Source organism: Hemitrygon akajei, chromosome 1 (genome assembly GCF_048418815.1).
Source record: "Hemitrygon akajei chromosome 1, sHemAka1.3, whole genome shotgun sequence".
In the NCBI taxonomy this organism is placed as follows: domain Eukaryota; kingdom Metazoa; phylum Chordata; class Chondrichthyes; order Myliobatiformes; family Dasyatidae; genus Hemitrygon; species Hemitrygon akajei.
In genome coordinates this window covers 183568255-183583493 of record NC_133124.1, presented here as the reverse complement: position 1 = coordinate 183583493, position 15239 = coordinate 183568255, and the positions used below count along the sequence as shown (strand labels likewise).

At 49.1% G+C, this 15239-nt stretch overlaps 1 protein-coding gene across 2 annotated transcripts in view; it reads left to right on the top strand.

The window, feature by feature from the left end:
- Positions 1–15239, top strand: part of LOC140733080 (protein capicua homolog) — a 93475-nt gene that overhangs the window by 56912 nt on the left and 21324 nt on the right. For both annotated transcript variants that reach the window (XM_073055908.1, XM_073055917.1), the window contains exons 2-6: positions 1169–1318; positions 1559–1751; positions 2265–2391; positions 5555–5737; positions 13647–13815. In XM_073055908.1, coding sequence (XP_072912009.1) covers positions 1169–1318; positions 1559–1751; positions 2265–2391; positions 5555–5737; positions 13647–13815 — 822 coding nt within the window. The remainder of the gene's footprint in view (positions 1–1168; positions 1319–1558; positions 1752–2264; positions 2392–5554; positions 5738–13646; positions 13816–15239) is intronic.

Here is a 15239-nt window from a genome sequence, read left to right as displayed (position 1 = left end):
GGATCACCTGCCTTCGCATCCAGCACATCGTTTTCAGCAACTTACTACCACCAAACACGCGTGCTCCCCTCCCACTCTCCGCTTTCCACAGGATCGCTTTCTCCATGATTCCCTTGTCCATTTCTCCCTTCAGTCCTCCCAAGTAAGACAACACTTTACCTGTGAATCTGCTGAGGTCGTTTTCTGTATCTGGTGCTCCTGATGTGGCCTTCTCTACATTGGTGAGACCCGACATGGATTGGAGGGCAGCTTTGTCAAGCACCTCCACTCCATCCACCATGAGTGGCCACCCATTTCATTTCCAACTCTGATGTCAGTCAGAACGAGGCCACTCAGGTTGGAGGGGCTTTCAGCTTGTGGCATGCACATTGATTTCTCTAATGTCTGGTAGTTTTCCTTCTCCCCACTTCGATTCCCACCCTGTCTCCCCTCTTATGTCTTCTCCTCACATGCCTATCACCTCCCCTTCTTCCCTTTCTACTATGGGTGACTCTTCTCTCCTGTCTGATACCTTCTCCAGCCCTTTTACCTTTTCCACTGACATATTACAACCCCACTCCCGGCTTCTTACTTCAGCCCACCTCCCCCACCCACCCGGCTTCACCTATTCTTGGCCCACAATGTCGACTGTTTATTCATTTCTGTAGAAGCTGAGTTCCTCCCTCTTCGGAATGTGCAGGAAACCGGAGAAAACTCAGGGTCATGTGGAGAACGTAAAAACGCCTTACAGACATCGGCAGAAATTGAGCCCCCAAGTGACAAAGCTTTTCATTGCATTTCAGTATATAGGACAATAATAAACCTGCTATTACCAGTCTACCTTATCTTGGCCCTTGCACCTTATTGTTCACCTGCACTGCACTTTCTGAATTGTAACACTCATTCTGGATCCTTACTGCTTTTCCCTCAACGCACTGTTACAGTGTGATCTGTATGAACAGTGTGCAAGATAAGCTTTTACTTACCTCCATTGGGTGATAGTATAAACCACTTTACCTGTGGGGGTGGAGGGCTGTGTGTGTTTGAGGCAAGTATGGACAGCATGCAAGACAGATGTTTCCCTATTCAGTGAACAAGGCGATGATTTACCACTTTATCGTGTGCTGCCCTGCTCTGAGTTCTACGTTCCGTGTGCCCTGCAGCCATGTTCTCTTTGCTGTCCCTGCAGTGTGGACCAATGTGGAACCGCGCTCTGTACCCGTCTATCCCTGGCACTCTCTGGTTCCTTTCCTGGCTCCCAGCCAGCCGGATGCCTCGGTACAGCCCCCGGAGGCCCAGAAGCCCACCTGTCCAGCCGGCTCGTCCAATCAAGTGAAAGGTAGGTGGGTGGGTGATAGTCAGACTGGGTCATCTCTTGGGTGGGGCAGAGGGGTGGAGTCGGTCATTATGGGCTCATCAGTGCTGGTCTCAGCTTTACACACACTTGAACTCCTTCTCTTCCCCCCCCCCCACCCCTACCCTCTCCTGGCTCCCATCTCTATCTACCCCCTACCCCTCTACCCACTCACCATCTCTCCCCTCCTCTTTCTAATGCCTCTCCTCTATCTCCTGCACATAGAGCCTGTGCAGTCGGCGCAGCAAGCTTGTGTCCCGGCAGAGTCGCCCCGGGAGCCTGAGAGACGGGAGGAGGCAGGCGGCAGCCCACCACGGGGATCCACTGATGGCCTAAGAGCACAGTCCCACGTCGAGGAGATGCAGGGGCTGCCCAGCCAGAGAGGAGACAGTGAGACGGAGAGTGACCAGGATGAGGCGTGAGTATGGCGGGGGTGTCCTGTCTACGGTTGGGAGAACCTGTCCCCTCTCAGGGCTCCATATTCCTCCTTTACCTGAACTGCAAACGATTCCTCGGATGGCAATGACCAGAGTTTTATATTGTGGAGGGTGTTGTGGGGGCTGCCTCTCCCTGTAAATAACTCCACACCGACACGAGGCTGGTTTTCCCTCTGCCCTCCCCCCAACCACCTCAAACCTCTCCTTCACCTCTTACTGTCTGTGACACTCACTCACTTTCTCTCTCCCCTCTCCTGCGCCTTCCCTCTTCCTCTCTACCCATCCCTTCTCTGCTCCCTTCCTCTCCTTGCTCCTTCCCCATCCATCATTCTCCCCTTGCTTCTCTCCCTCCCTCACTCACCTGTCATTTCCCCCGTCATGTCTACCCTCTCCCTCCATGTCCCCTCTTTCCAACCCCTCTCCACACCCTCTTCTCCTCTTTTCCTCCATCCCCTCAATCCCCACTCCCTCCCTCTCTGTGTCACTGCTTACAGGTTCCTACCCAATGCCGGGTTGGAGACGGTCTGCCTGCCTCCGGAGAAGCGCCGCACCAAGTCGCTCAGCGCACTGCCCAAGGAGAGGGACTCTTCCTCTGAGAAGGAGGGCCGCAGCCCGCACAAGGTGGGTGGGCTGTGCGTGCAGGGGAGTGAGGGTGTGCTTGAACGGTAGAATGTACACCCGCCTTAAGGGGAGCTGTGCAAGAAGGCTCCTGAGTGTTTCCGTCAGGTTCACTCGCTGCTCTCGGTTTTGCTGCCTTTGTGCTGGTGGACTCATAGGCCACAACATGAAGTGCCCCTCCTGCTTTTGTCCTCCTCTATAACGTCACTCCTGTGTATCCTGCAGTCTGCATCAAACTGGCTCATCTTCTCTCTCTATCTCTGCCTCTGTCCAAATGTCTTATAAACATGTTAATTTACTTTCCTCTGGCATCTTGTTGCACATGTGGATAACCCTGCTGGTAATGAATTTGCCCCTCAGGTTCCTACTTAATGTCTCCACTCTCACCTTAAACCTATTCCTCCTCCTTGATTCCCCAACCCCAGGGAAAAACTCCTCCTTCACCCCATTAGTGCACCTCGTAGTTTTATACACCTGTAAAGTCACCCCTCACTCTATTCTCTAAAGACTAAATACTAGTGTACCTGCTTCAACTGCTTCTCTGGCAGCTCATTCCATATACAGACCACCCCCAAGGTGAAAAAGTTACCCCTCAGCATCCTATTAAATCTTTCCTCTTTAGCCTTAAAACTCTAGTTCTTTATTCCCCAGACCTGCGGAAAAGACCGTGTGCATCTATGCCCCTTGTGGTTTCGTTGACCTCTATAAAATCACCCATCAAAACTGAACACTGGGCTCCAGGTGCAGACTCACCAGAGATTTGTACAACCTCTGATGCCCCCTCCTCACTCTGAAGCACGTCACATGTGTCTCTGTCGGCTCGGGTGAAGATTGGTGGGGGGAGGGGGGAACCTGTGGATGTTGTGGGACAGAAGCACCCAGGTGTTCAGGTACGTCGTTCCCTGCAATTGGTGTCAGAGGCGGACAAGAAGGTGTTTGGCATGCTGGCCGTCATCACTCAGGGCACTGAGTATAGGGGTTGAGCAGTTATGTTTCAGTTGGTGAGGCCGTGCTTGGAGTATTGTGTGCAATTTTGGTCACCCTGCTATCAGAAAGATGACTTGAAGCTGGGAAGAGTGCAGAGGAGATTTGCGAGGATTTTGCTGAGCCTTGGACTGAGTTTTGCAGAGAGGCTAAGCAGATTGGAACTTTATTTTCCTTTGGAGCGCGCCAGGCTGAGGGGTGACCTTACAGGAGTGTACATTATTGGAAAGGGCGTAGACAGCGTGAATGCGCACAGACTTTTCCCCAGGCTTGGGGAATTGAGAACAAGAGGGCACAAGTTTAAGATGAGGGGGGAGAAATTTATTTGGAAGTTGAGGGGCAGCTTTGACACTAAGGGTGGTGAATATATGGAGTGAGCTGCCAGTGGAAATGGTAGAGGCATTTAAAAGTTAGTTGGACAGGTACATGGAATGGAAAAGTCAGAGAGGAATGGAACAAACAAGGGCAGATGGGACCAGCTTAGACGTGAATCTTGGATGTTCACAGAGCATTTGGGCCGAAGTGCCTGTGTCTGTGCTGTGTGATGCAGTGACTCATTTACCCCTCATGTCCCCATCGACACACTGTCTCCTCACCACCCCAGAAACAGTGTACTTCTCTGGGGTAAGCCCATCTCTCTGATAGTCAGGAGACTTTTGCTCCTGGTGGGGTCTCCCCAGGATCTGTGGAGCTTCAGCAAAGAATCCTTGTCTCAAGTCTTGCCGTGAATGTCAACATGGCCGTTACCTGAGGAGTCACAGAGATATATAGCAGGGAAACAGGCTCTATGGCCCATCCATCGAACACCCGGCAGAAGAGATTTTGCAGATGGTGGAAATCTTGAACAACATACAAAATGCTGGAAGAACTCAGCATGTTGGGCATCATCTGCAGAGGGAATGAATCATCGGTGTTTTGGGCTAAGACCTTTCATCAGGTCCTGTTCCAGGGTTTTGGCCTGAAAAATCAATTATTCATTCCCCTCCATAGATGCTGAACTCCTCCAGCATTTTGGGTGTGTTGAATACTTTGCAAACTGTTTGCTGACCCCAGGTGTGACTTGAAGCCTCTTTGTACATCGAGATCGCAAAGTCCACCACCATTTATACTCTTAGAAAGTTAAAAGGATCACTGTTCATTGCACCCATCTATAGAAGTATGGTGATCCTTTTAACTTTCTAAGAGTATAAATGGTGGTGGACTTTGCGATCTCGATGTACAAAGAGGCTTCAAGTCACACCTGGGGTCAGCAAACAGTTTGCAAAGTATTCAACACACCCAAAATGCTGGAGGAGTTCAGCATCTATGGAGGGGAATGAATAATCGATTTTTCAGGCCAAAACCCTGGAACAGGACCTGATGAAAGGTCTTAGCCCAAAACACCGACGATTCATTCCCTCTGCAGATGATGCCCAACATGCTGAGTTCTTCCAGCATTTTGTATGTTGTTCAAGATTTCCACCATCTGCAAAATCTCTTCTGCCGGGTGTTCGATGGATGGGCCATAGAGCCTGTTTCCCTGCTATATATCTCTGTGACTCCTCAGGTAACGGCCATGTTGACATTCACGGCAAGACTTGAGACAAGGATTCTTTTTTGCAGCAGCATCACAAGCATAGAGCATCAGAGTCTCAACATTCACGAGAAGAACATCAGGGACCCAAATTATACACCATTTTTACAAGAATACACACAGTGAAAGAAAACAGAACACAGTACATTGTAGTATACAGTGGTCACAGTGAGCCGGTGATTAGGGCTGTGCTGGTTGGTTCAAGAACCAAATGGTTGAAGGGAAGCAGCTGTTCCTAATGTGGAGCTTCAGGCTCTGTACCTCCTGCCTGATGGTAGCTGTGAGAAGATGGTGGGAATCTTTGGTAATGGATGTTGCCTTCTTGAGGCCGCGCCTCTGGTAGATATAAACGATGGTGAGGAGGGATGTGCCTGTGATGTATTGGGCTGGTGTTTAGAAGGGGAGCTTGGCTGGCATGGAGCAATTGGGCCAAAGGGCCTGTTTCCATTCTGTGTAACTGTGTAAGGACTTTTGGAGATGTGCAGAGTGTGATGACGGCTAGTACTAAACCCCTCCTAACAACTGAACTGTAGGGGTCGGTTACTTGGGTGGGAAGAGTTAACGGGCCTGTTGCCCACTCTCAGACTTCAATACCCCTCCCCGCTACAGCGTGAGAAGGACCACATCCGGCGGCCGATGAACGCCTTCATGATCTTCAGCAAAAGGCACCGGGCACTAGTTCACCAGCGGCACCCCAACCAGGACAACAGGACAGTCAGCAAGATCCTGGGCGAGTGGTGGTACGCCCTGGGACCCAATGAGAAAAAGAAATACCACGACCTGGCCTTCCAGGTGGGTTTGGAACTTGGCTCAGGGTTACTGAGTATTGTGGCAGTTTCACTCGTGTCTGACCCCAGGAGTGTGTGATGGGACGGTGTGGAGGGAGCTTCACTCTGTGTCTGACCCTGGGAGTGTTTGATGGGATGGTGTGGAGAGAGCTTTTCTCTGTGTCTGACCCCGGGAGTGTGTGATGGGACGGTATGGAGGGAGCTTCGCTCTGTGTCTGATCCTGGGAGTGTGTGATGGGACGGTGTGGAGGGAGCTTCACTCTGTGTCTGACCCTGGGAGAGTGTAATGGGGCGGTGTGCAAGGAGCTTCACTTTGTGTCTGATCCTGGGAGTGAGTGATGGGATGGTATGGAGGGAGCTTCACACTGTCTTACCCCGGGAGTGTGTGATGGGAGCTTCACTCTGTGTCTGACCCTGGGAGTGTGTGATAAAACTTACGGTTACAAGAAAATATTTGTGAACCCTTTGCAATTACCTGCCTTTCTGCATTAATTATTCAAAATGTGGTCTGATCTTCATCTAAGTTACAATAATAGACACACAATCTGCCTAAACTAATAACACATGAGCATTTGTACTTTTCATGTCTTTATTGAACACATTGTTTGATCATTCACAGTCCAGGCTGGAAAAAGTGTGTAAACTCTTATATTTAATAACTGGTAGAACCTCCTTTAGCAGCAATAACCTCTACCAAATGTTTCCTATAGCTGCTGATCAGTTTTGTGTAATAATTAGGTGGAATTTCATACCATACCTCCATACAAAATATTTTCAGTTCGTCAATATTTCTGGAACACCTTGCCTGAACAGCACACTTCAGGTCATGTAGCAACATCTCAAATGGGTTAAGGTCTGTACTCTGACTTGGCCATCTCAAAACACAAATATTCTAATTTTTAAACCATTGTTTTTGATTTATTCTTGTGTTTTGGATCATTATCTTGTTGCATCACCCAAGTACGATTAAGTTTCAGGTGACGGACTGCTACCCTGACATCCACCTGTAAAATGTCTTGATGCAGTGATTGCAAGTTGTCCAGGCCCTGAGGCAGCAAAGCAGCCCCAAACCGTGATGCTCCTTTCACTATGCTTCACAGATGGTATGAGGTTTTGGCGTTGGTGTGCACTGCCCTTTTTCTTCCAAGCATAGTGGTGAGCATTTCTGCCAAAAAGTTTTACTTTTGTCTCTACTGTCCACAGAACATTGTCCCAGAGACATTGTGAAATGTCCAGGTGGTCTTTTGCAAACTTGAGACATGCAACAATTTCTTTTGGAGAGCAGTGGTTTCCTGCACAGTGTCCTTCCATGAACACAATTCTTGTTCAGTGTTTTTCTTATAGTGGACACATGAACTGACATTTTAGTGAGTTCTAGAGATTTCTGCAGGACTTCTGCTATTACACTTGGGCTTTTTTTCACCTCCTTCAGCATTGCATGTTGTGCTTTTGGTGTGATCTTTGCAGGAAGGCCACTCGTAGGGAGAGTAGTAATAGTATTGAATTTCTTCTATTTGTAGATAATTTCACTTATTGAGGACCAATGAACACTTGGGTCTTTAGAATTGCTTTTTTTTTGCATTTTCCAGCTTCATGCATCTCTACAATTCTTCTGTCCTCAAAGTTTTTTTTGATCGAGGTATGGTGCACATAAACAGATCTTTCTTGAAGAGCAGGCTCTGTCAGTAACCTGACATTATGTGTCTTTTTTTTTTATATTGGGCAGTGACAACCCACATCTCCAATCTCATTGATTGGAACACCTGACTCCAAATAGCTTTTGTAGAAAGCATTACTCAGAGGTTCACAAACTTTTTTTGAACCTAGACTGTGATTGTTTAAATGGCGTTGTCAGTATTGACGAGAAGTAGTACAAATGTTGGTATTTTTAGTTCATGCAGATTGTGTTTGTCTATTATTGTGACTTAGATGATCAGACCACATTTTATGAGTAATTAATGCAGATAATTCCAAATGCTAAAGGGTTTTCTTGCAACTGTAGAACAGTATGGCACAGTACAGGTCTTCGGCCAACAATATTGTGCTGACATTTTAACTATAAGATCAATCTAACCCTTCCCTCCTATGTAGCCCTCCATTTTTCTATCATCCATGTGCCTACCTGAAAATTTCTAAAATGTCCCTTATGCCTCTACCACCACCCCATGACTTTTTTTTAAATGAAATTTCCTCTGACGTCTCCCCAATATTTTCCATTAATCGTCTTTATGCCCTTGTATTAGCCATTTCTGTTCTGAGAAAATGTCTCTGGCTATCCATTCAGTCTGTGCCTCTTATCCAAAGAGAAAAGCCTGAGTTCACTGAACATATACGCATAAGACATGCTCTTTAATCCAAGCAACATCCCTGTAAATCTTCTCTGCAGCTTTCACATTCTTCCTATAATGAGGTGATCAGTATTAAACACAATACTCCGGGTGTGGTCTAACGGGTTTTATAAAACTGCAAAATTATTTGTGGCTCTTGAACAATCCCCTGAATTATGAAGACCAACGCACCTCATGCCGCCTTAACCCTGTTAACTTGCATGGCAACCCTAAGATCCCTGTGTTCTTCCTAAGAATCTCTCCGTTAATTCTGTCTTGAAGTTTGACCTTCCGAAGCAAATCACTTCACACTTTTCTGGATTGAACTTTACCTTCCACTTCTTAGCCCAGCTCTGCATCCTGTCAATGTCCCATTGTAACCGACGACAACCTTCTACACTATCCACACCACCACCAACCTTCTGTGTCAACCGCAATCTTACTAATCTACCCCATCCTGCCACTTACTCAGTAAGAAGAGCAGGGGTCCCTGAACTGATCTCAGCAGAACACCACTGATCATCAACCTCCAGGCAGAATATGCTCCATAGACAACCACCCTCTGCCTTCATGGGCAAGTCAATTTGGAATCCACGTCACCAAGTTTCCCTGGTTTCCATGTCTCCTGACTTTCTGAATGAGCCTAACGTGGAGATCTATCAAACATGTTACTAAAATCCATATACACTGCTTCCACTGCTCTTCCTTCATCAATGTGCTTTGTTACATCCTCAAATAATTGAGTCAGGTCCGTGAGGCATGATCTGTCCCTTACAAAGCCATGCTGACTACCCCTAATCAGACTATGCATCTCCGAATGTTCATAAATCCCAGCACTAACAATCTTCTCCAATACTTTGCTCACCACTAAGGTGCAACTCACTAGTCTATAATTCCCAGAAATATTCATACTCCCTGTCTTGAGCAAGGAATGACATTTACCACTCTCCAATCATTGGGTACTACTACTGTGAGCAGTGAGGGTGCGCAGCAGTTTCTTCCTCACTTTCTGTAGTAACCTGAGGTAAATCCTGTCCTGCCCCAGGGACTTGCCAATCGTAATGATTTTCAAAAGTTCCAGCACGTCGTCTTAATATTTTGTTCTAGCATGTCAGTTTTACACTGTCCTCATTCGTCATGGTCCCTCTCACTAGTGAGTACCGAAGCAAAGTGTTAGTTAAGGACTTCCCCTACCCCTCTCTGACTCCAGGCATGTTTCCTCTTCGATCCCTGTTCAGTCCTATTCTCACACTAATCATCCAACTGTTCTTCACATGTCGAATGCCTTGGAGGTTTTCCTTAATCCTACTCACCAAGGCCTTCTCATGCCCCCTTCTAGCTCTCCTAAGTCCATTCTTAAACACTATTGGCTACCCTGTAACTCTAGAGCCCTGTCTGATCCTTGCTTCCTAAGCTTTAAGCTTCTTTCTTCCTCTTCCACACCACCTGTCAACTATGGTTAGACCATATAAGACAGAACAATACAGCACAGGAACAGGCCATTTGGCACACAACATTATACTGAACCATCTAAAAAGAAAATCTAAAACAGCCAAATACTAATCCTTCCTACCTACACCGTGTCCATATCCCTCCATCTTCCTTGCATCCACGTGCTTATCCAAAATCTCAAAAGCCTCTAATATATTTGCCTCTACCACTATACCATGTAGCATGTTCCAGGCATCCATGACTCTGAGTAAAAAAAAAAACAACTTACACCACTCATCCCCTTGATTCTTCACCCTCTCACCTTCAATGCATGCCCTCTGGTATTAGACATTTCAACCCTGGGAAACAGATACACTCTGTCTACTCTGTATATGCCTCCAGTGCTCCAGGTTTATCCAGCCTCTTGTGATAGCACATGCAGCATCCTAGTAACCCTCTTCTGCACCATTTCCAAAGCCTCAACATCCTTCCTATAGTAGGGCGACCAGAGACCAGAACTGTACGCAGTACTCCAGATGTGGCCTAACCAGAGTTTTATAATGTTGCAACATAACCTCTTGACTTTTAAACTCAATACTTCATCTAATAAAAGCAAGCATTCCATAAGCCTTAATAACTCTATCAACCTGGGTAGCCTCTTTCAAGGATCTATGAACTTGGATCCCAAGATCCCTCTGCTCAGCAACACAGTTAAGTATACTATCTCCTTAACAGAGTGCTGTCTCCATGCATTTGTCCTACCGAGGTGCAACTCATTGTTTATCTGGGTTAAACCCCCATCTGCCATTTCTCAGCCCGTATCTGTGACTGATCTATAATGGTGCTGTATTCTTTGCCAGTCTTCTTACACAATCCACAACACCACTCTTGGTATCATCCACAAATTTACTAACCCACCCACCTACATTTTCATCCAGGTCATTTGTATACATCACAAACAGCAGAGGTCTCAGCACCGATCTTTGTGGAACTCCACTAATTACAGAGCTCTGGCTCGAACAACTCCCTTCTACCACTGTCCTCGTGTTTTATGCACAAGTCTGTTCTGAATCCAAACAGCCAATTTGCTGTGGACCCCGTGTATCTTCGTCTTCTGGATTAGCCTCTCATGAGGGACTTTGTCAAGGGTGAGGTTCCTTTCCCCACCTCAATGGGACAAGCCTATTCAGAACCACATGCAATTGTTCCCTAAACAACATCCATATCTCTGCTGTGAATTTCACTGAGTACATCCATTCCCAACTATGCTCCCCAATTCTTGCTTCTGCAGAATGGCAGCATAATTCCCCCTTCCCCAATTACTTACCCCGACCATCTGCTCCTACCCCTGTCCGAGGCTACGGTAAAGATCAGTATGTCGTGGTTTCTGTCACAACTATCGCTGAGAGATCTGTCACCTGACCTGCTCCATTGCCCAGTGTCAGATTCAGTATAGCTGTCTGGGCGGCCTGTCTACATATTGCATCAGGAAACCTTTCCGAACATACCTAACAAATTCCACCCCGTCTAAACCTTTTGCACTAAGGAGGTGCCAATCAGTACTAGGGAAGTTGAAATCCCCATGACAACATCCCTGTTACTTTTGCACCTTTCCAAAAACTGCCTGTAGGATACTCAGTGTCCCTGTTGCTATTGGGGGGTTTATCAAATTTTCCAGTAGAATGATTGCTCCCTTCCTGTTCTTTCTTCCACCCACGCTGACTCAGTGGACAGTCACTCCACAGTGTTCTCCCTTTCTGCACATATGATACTATCCCTAATTAGCAATGCCACTCATCCGCCTCCTTTCCCTCCCTCCCTTCCTGTTCCTTTTGAAACATCTAAACCCCTGAACATCCAGCAGCCATTCCTATCCTTGTGACAACCAAGTCTCCAAAATGGCCACAGTATGTACCAAACCATGCTCCAAGTGTGGATGGGACAATGTAAAGGGAGCTTCTCTCTGTGGCTGACCCCAGGAGTGTGTGATGGGACGGTGTGGAGGGAGATTCACTCTGTGTCTGACCCTGGGAGTGTGTGATGGGATGGTGTGGAGGGAGCTTCACTCTGTGTCTCACCCCGGGAGTGTGTGATGGGACGGTGTGGAGGGAGATTCACTCTGTGTCTGACCCTGGGAGTGTGTGATGGGATGGTGTGGAGGGAGCTTCACTCTGTGTCTGACCCTGGGAGTGTGTGATGGGATGGTGCGGAGGGAGATTCACTCTGTGTCTCACCCCGGGAGTGTGTGATGGGACGGTGTGGAGGGAGCTTCACTCTGTGTCTGACCCTGGGAGTGTGTGATGGGATGGTGCGGAGGGAGATTCACTCTGTGTCTGACCCTGGGAGTGTGTGATGGGATGGTGTGGAGGGAGCTTCACTCTGTGTCTGACCCTGGGAGTGTGTGATGGGATGGTGCGGAGGGACATTCACTCTGTGTCTGACCCCGGGAGTGTGTGATGGGACGGTGTGGAGGGAGCTTCACTCTGTGTCTGACCCCAGGAGTGTGTGATGGGACAGTGTGGAGGGAGCTTCACTCTGTGTCTGACCCCGGGAGTGTGTGATGGGATGGTATTGAGGGAGCTTCGCTCTGTGTCTGACCCCAGGAGTGTGTGATGGGATGGTATTGAGGGAGCTTCACTCTGTGTCTGACCCCAGGAGTGTGTGATGGGATGGTATTGAGGGAGCTTCGCTCTGTGTCTGACCCCGGGAGTATGTGATGGGATGGTATTGAGGGAGCTTCGCTCTGTCTGACCCCGGGAGTGTGTGATGGGACGGTGTGGAGGGAGCTTCACTCTGTTTGACCCTGGGAGTGTGTGATGGGACGGTGTGGAGGGTGCTTCACTCTGTGTCTGACCCCAGGAGTGTGTGATGGGATGGTATTGAGGGAGCTTCGCTCTGTGTCTGACCCCAGGAGTGTGTGATGGGATGGTATTGAGGGAGCTTCACTCTGTGTCTGACCCCAGGAGTGTGTGATGGGATGGTATTGAGGGAGCTTCGCTCTGTGTCTGACCCCGGGAGTGTGTGATGGGACGGTGTGGAGGGAGCTTCACTCTGTGTCTGACCCTGGGAGTGTGTGATGGGACGGTGTGGAGGGTGCTTCACTCTGTGTCTGACCCCAGGAGTGTGTGATGGGATGGTATTGAGGGAGCTTCGCTCTGTGTCTGACCCCAGGAGTGTGTGATGGGATGGTATTGAGGGAGCTTCGCTCTGTGTCTGACCCCAGGAGTGTGTGATGGGATGGTATTGAGGGAGCTTCGCTCTGTGTCTGACTCCAGGAGTGTGTGATGGGATGGTATTGAGGGAGTTTCACTCTGTGTCTGACCCCAGGAGTGTGTGATGGGATGGTATTGAGGGAGCTTCGCTCTGTGTCTGACCCCAGGAGTGTGTGATGGGATGGTATTGAGGGAGCTTCACTCTGTGTCTGACCCTGGGAGTGTGTGATGGGACGGTGTGGAGGGTGCTTCACTCTGTGTCTGACCCCAGGAGTGTGTGATGGGATGGTATTGAGGGAGCTTCGCTCTGTGTCTGACCCCAGGAGTGTGTGATGGGATGGTATTGAGGGAGCTTCGCTCTGTGTCTGACCCCAGGAGTGTGTGATAGGATGGTATTGAGGGAGCTTCGCTCTGTGTCTGACCCCGGGGGTGTGTGATGGGATGGTATTGAGGGAGCTTCGCTCTGTGTCTGACCCCGGGGGTGTGTGATGGGATGGTATTGAGGGAGCTTCGCTCTGTGTCTGACCCCAGGAGTGTGTGATGGGATGGTATTGAGGGAGCTTCGCTCTGTGTCTGACCCTGGGAGTGTGTGATAGGATGGTATTGAGGGAGCTTCACGCTGTGTCTGACCCCGGGAGTGTGTGATAGGATGGTATTGAGGGAGCTTCGCTCTGTGTCTGACCCCAGGAGTGTGTGATGGGATGGTATTGAGGGAGCTTCGCTCTGTGTCTGACCCCGGGGGTGTGTGATGGGATGGTATTGAGGGAGCTTCGCTCTGTGTCTGACCCCAGGAGTGTGTGATAGGATGGTATTGAGGGAGCTTCACGCTGTGCCTGACCCCAGGAGAGCATGGTGGGATGGTGAGGGGATCGCTGGTGCTGAGTGATCAATCTCTCTTCCTCCTAAACCACACCCCTGTTTCCCTTGCCTTTGGTGTTGGCAGGTGAAGGAAGCTCACTTCAAAGCCCACCCAGACTGGAAGTGGTGCAACAAAGACCGAAAGAAGTCCAGCTCCGACGTGAAGACAGCCCTCGGGGGTCCTGGGACCCTGAGGTGCAAGGAGCCACGGGAACGCAGCATGTCAGAGACCGGTGCGCTCTCTGCCACAGCAGGTAACCTAGCTGCTGTGTTGCGTATATGTGATTAGTGGTGGTTGGGTGGGGTCTACTCTCAGACCCTCCGGTACCTTGACAAGGATGCATTCCTCCTCTGGGCTTGTGGCTTGGTGACTGGCTCTTCAGCCCATTGTTTCTGTGCTAGCCCTTTGCAGTACTCTCCCAACGGTGCTGGGCTCAGTCACTGGGAGAGGGAAGAAGTGTGATGCCCTCTGCATGGGACGGGCGACTAACAGTGGCTTTGGACTATCATTGACGCCCTGGCTTGGCTCCAGAGGTCCATGTTGATGCTCTGCCTGTGGGTGTGTGCCTCCATCTGTGTGGAGTTTGCATGTTCTCCCTGTGACCACATGGGTTTCACCCAGGTGCTCTGGTTTTCTTCAAAATACCCAAGAAAAAAACACGTGCAGGTTCAGTAGGTTAATTGGCTGCTCTTTAAGGACCGAATAGACCTTGTGGTACCAGTTTAAGGATCCCACAGCACAGCTGGTGAAGGTGACATACAGGACGTAGAGCATAAGAGTAGGGGTGTGGGGTGTTGGTCCAAACACACTGATCAGACTTCATTTGGGATACTATGTAAATTTCTGATCACCACACTACAGTGTAGGAGGTGACTGCACTGGAGAGGGGATTCCCAGGACGTTACAGTGACGGGAAGAGACGAGAGAAGCTGGGTCTGTTCTTCCTGGAGCGGAGGGGCCTGGTGGGGGACCTGATAATTTTCAAAAATTTTATTGAGGGGTGAGTGAGGGCGGATTGTAAAAAAAAAAAGGAAACACCTCTTTTCCATGGTCACATGTCTAGGACAAGAGGACATGGGGTTTTTAAGAGGGGGGAAGTCAGGAGTTAGTTGTAGATACAGCACAGAAACAGATCTTTCGGCCGTAGAGTGCGTGCCTACCCTCGGCCACTGATCAGTGAAGAATGATCTGTTTCATTGATTCACACTCTCACCAAATCCGAATCTTCCCCCTCCCCTACCCCATTCTGCCCCTCACCCACACAAGAGGCAATTCACTGCCCTCCCCACCCACCACCCCAGTGAGAGGAAACTGGAGCATCTGGAGGAAGCCACAAGACCACAAGGAGAACATGCGAGCCGCATATAGCTGGGGAGAAAGGAGGGGGAGAGAAACACCCATGGAGACGGGGAGAGTGAGACAGACTGATACACTCACAGAGAGAGAGAGAGGTGGCTGGAAGAGAGACACATCACACCCGCACACAAAGGAGGTGGCATGCACACACACAATAAAGATAGACAGGAACACATGCAAAAGGACACGCATGCAGAGAGGAAGACAGTGATGTATGGACAGGGAGAGAGAGAAAGAGACATGGGTAGAGCGAGGGCTGCGGAGAGGGGGAGTGACACAGCTGGGAATGGGTGAGATGGACGGGCTGAGAGCTATGGCGTG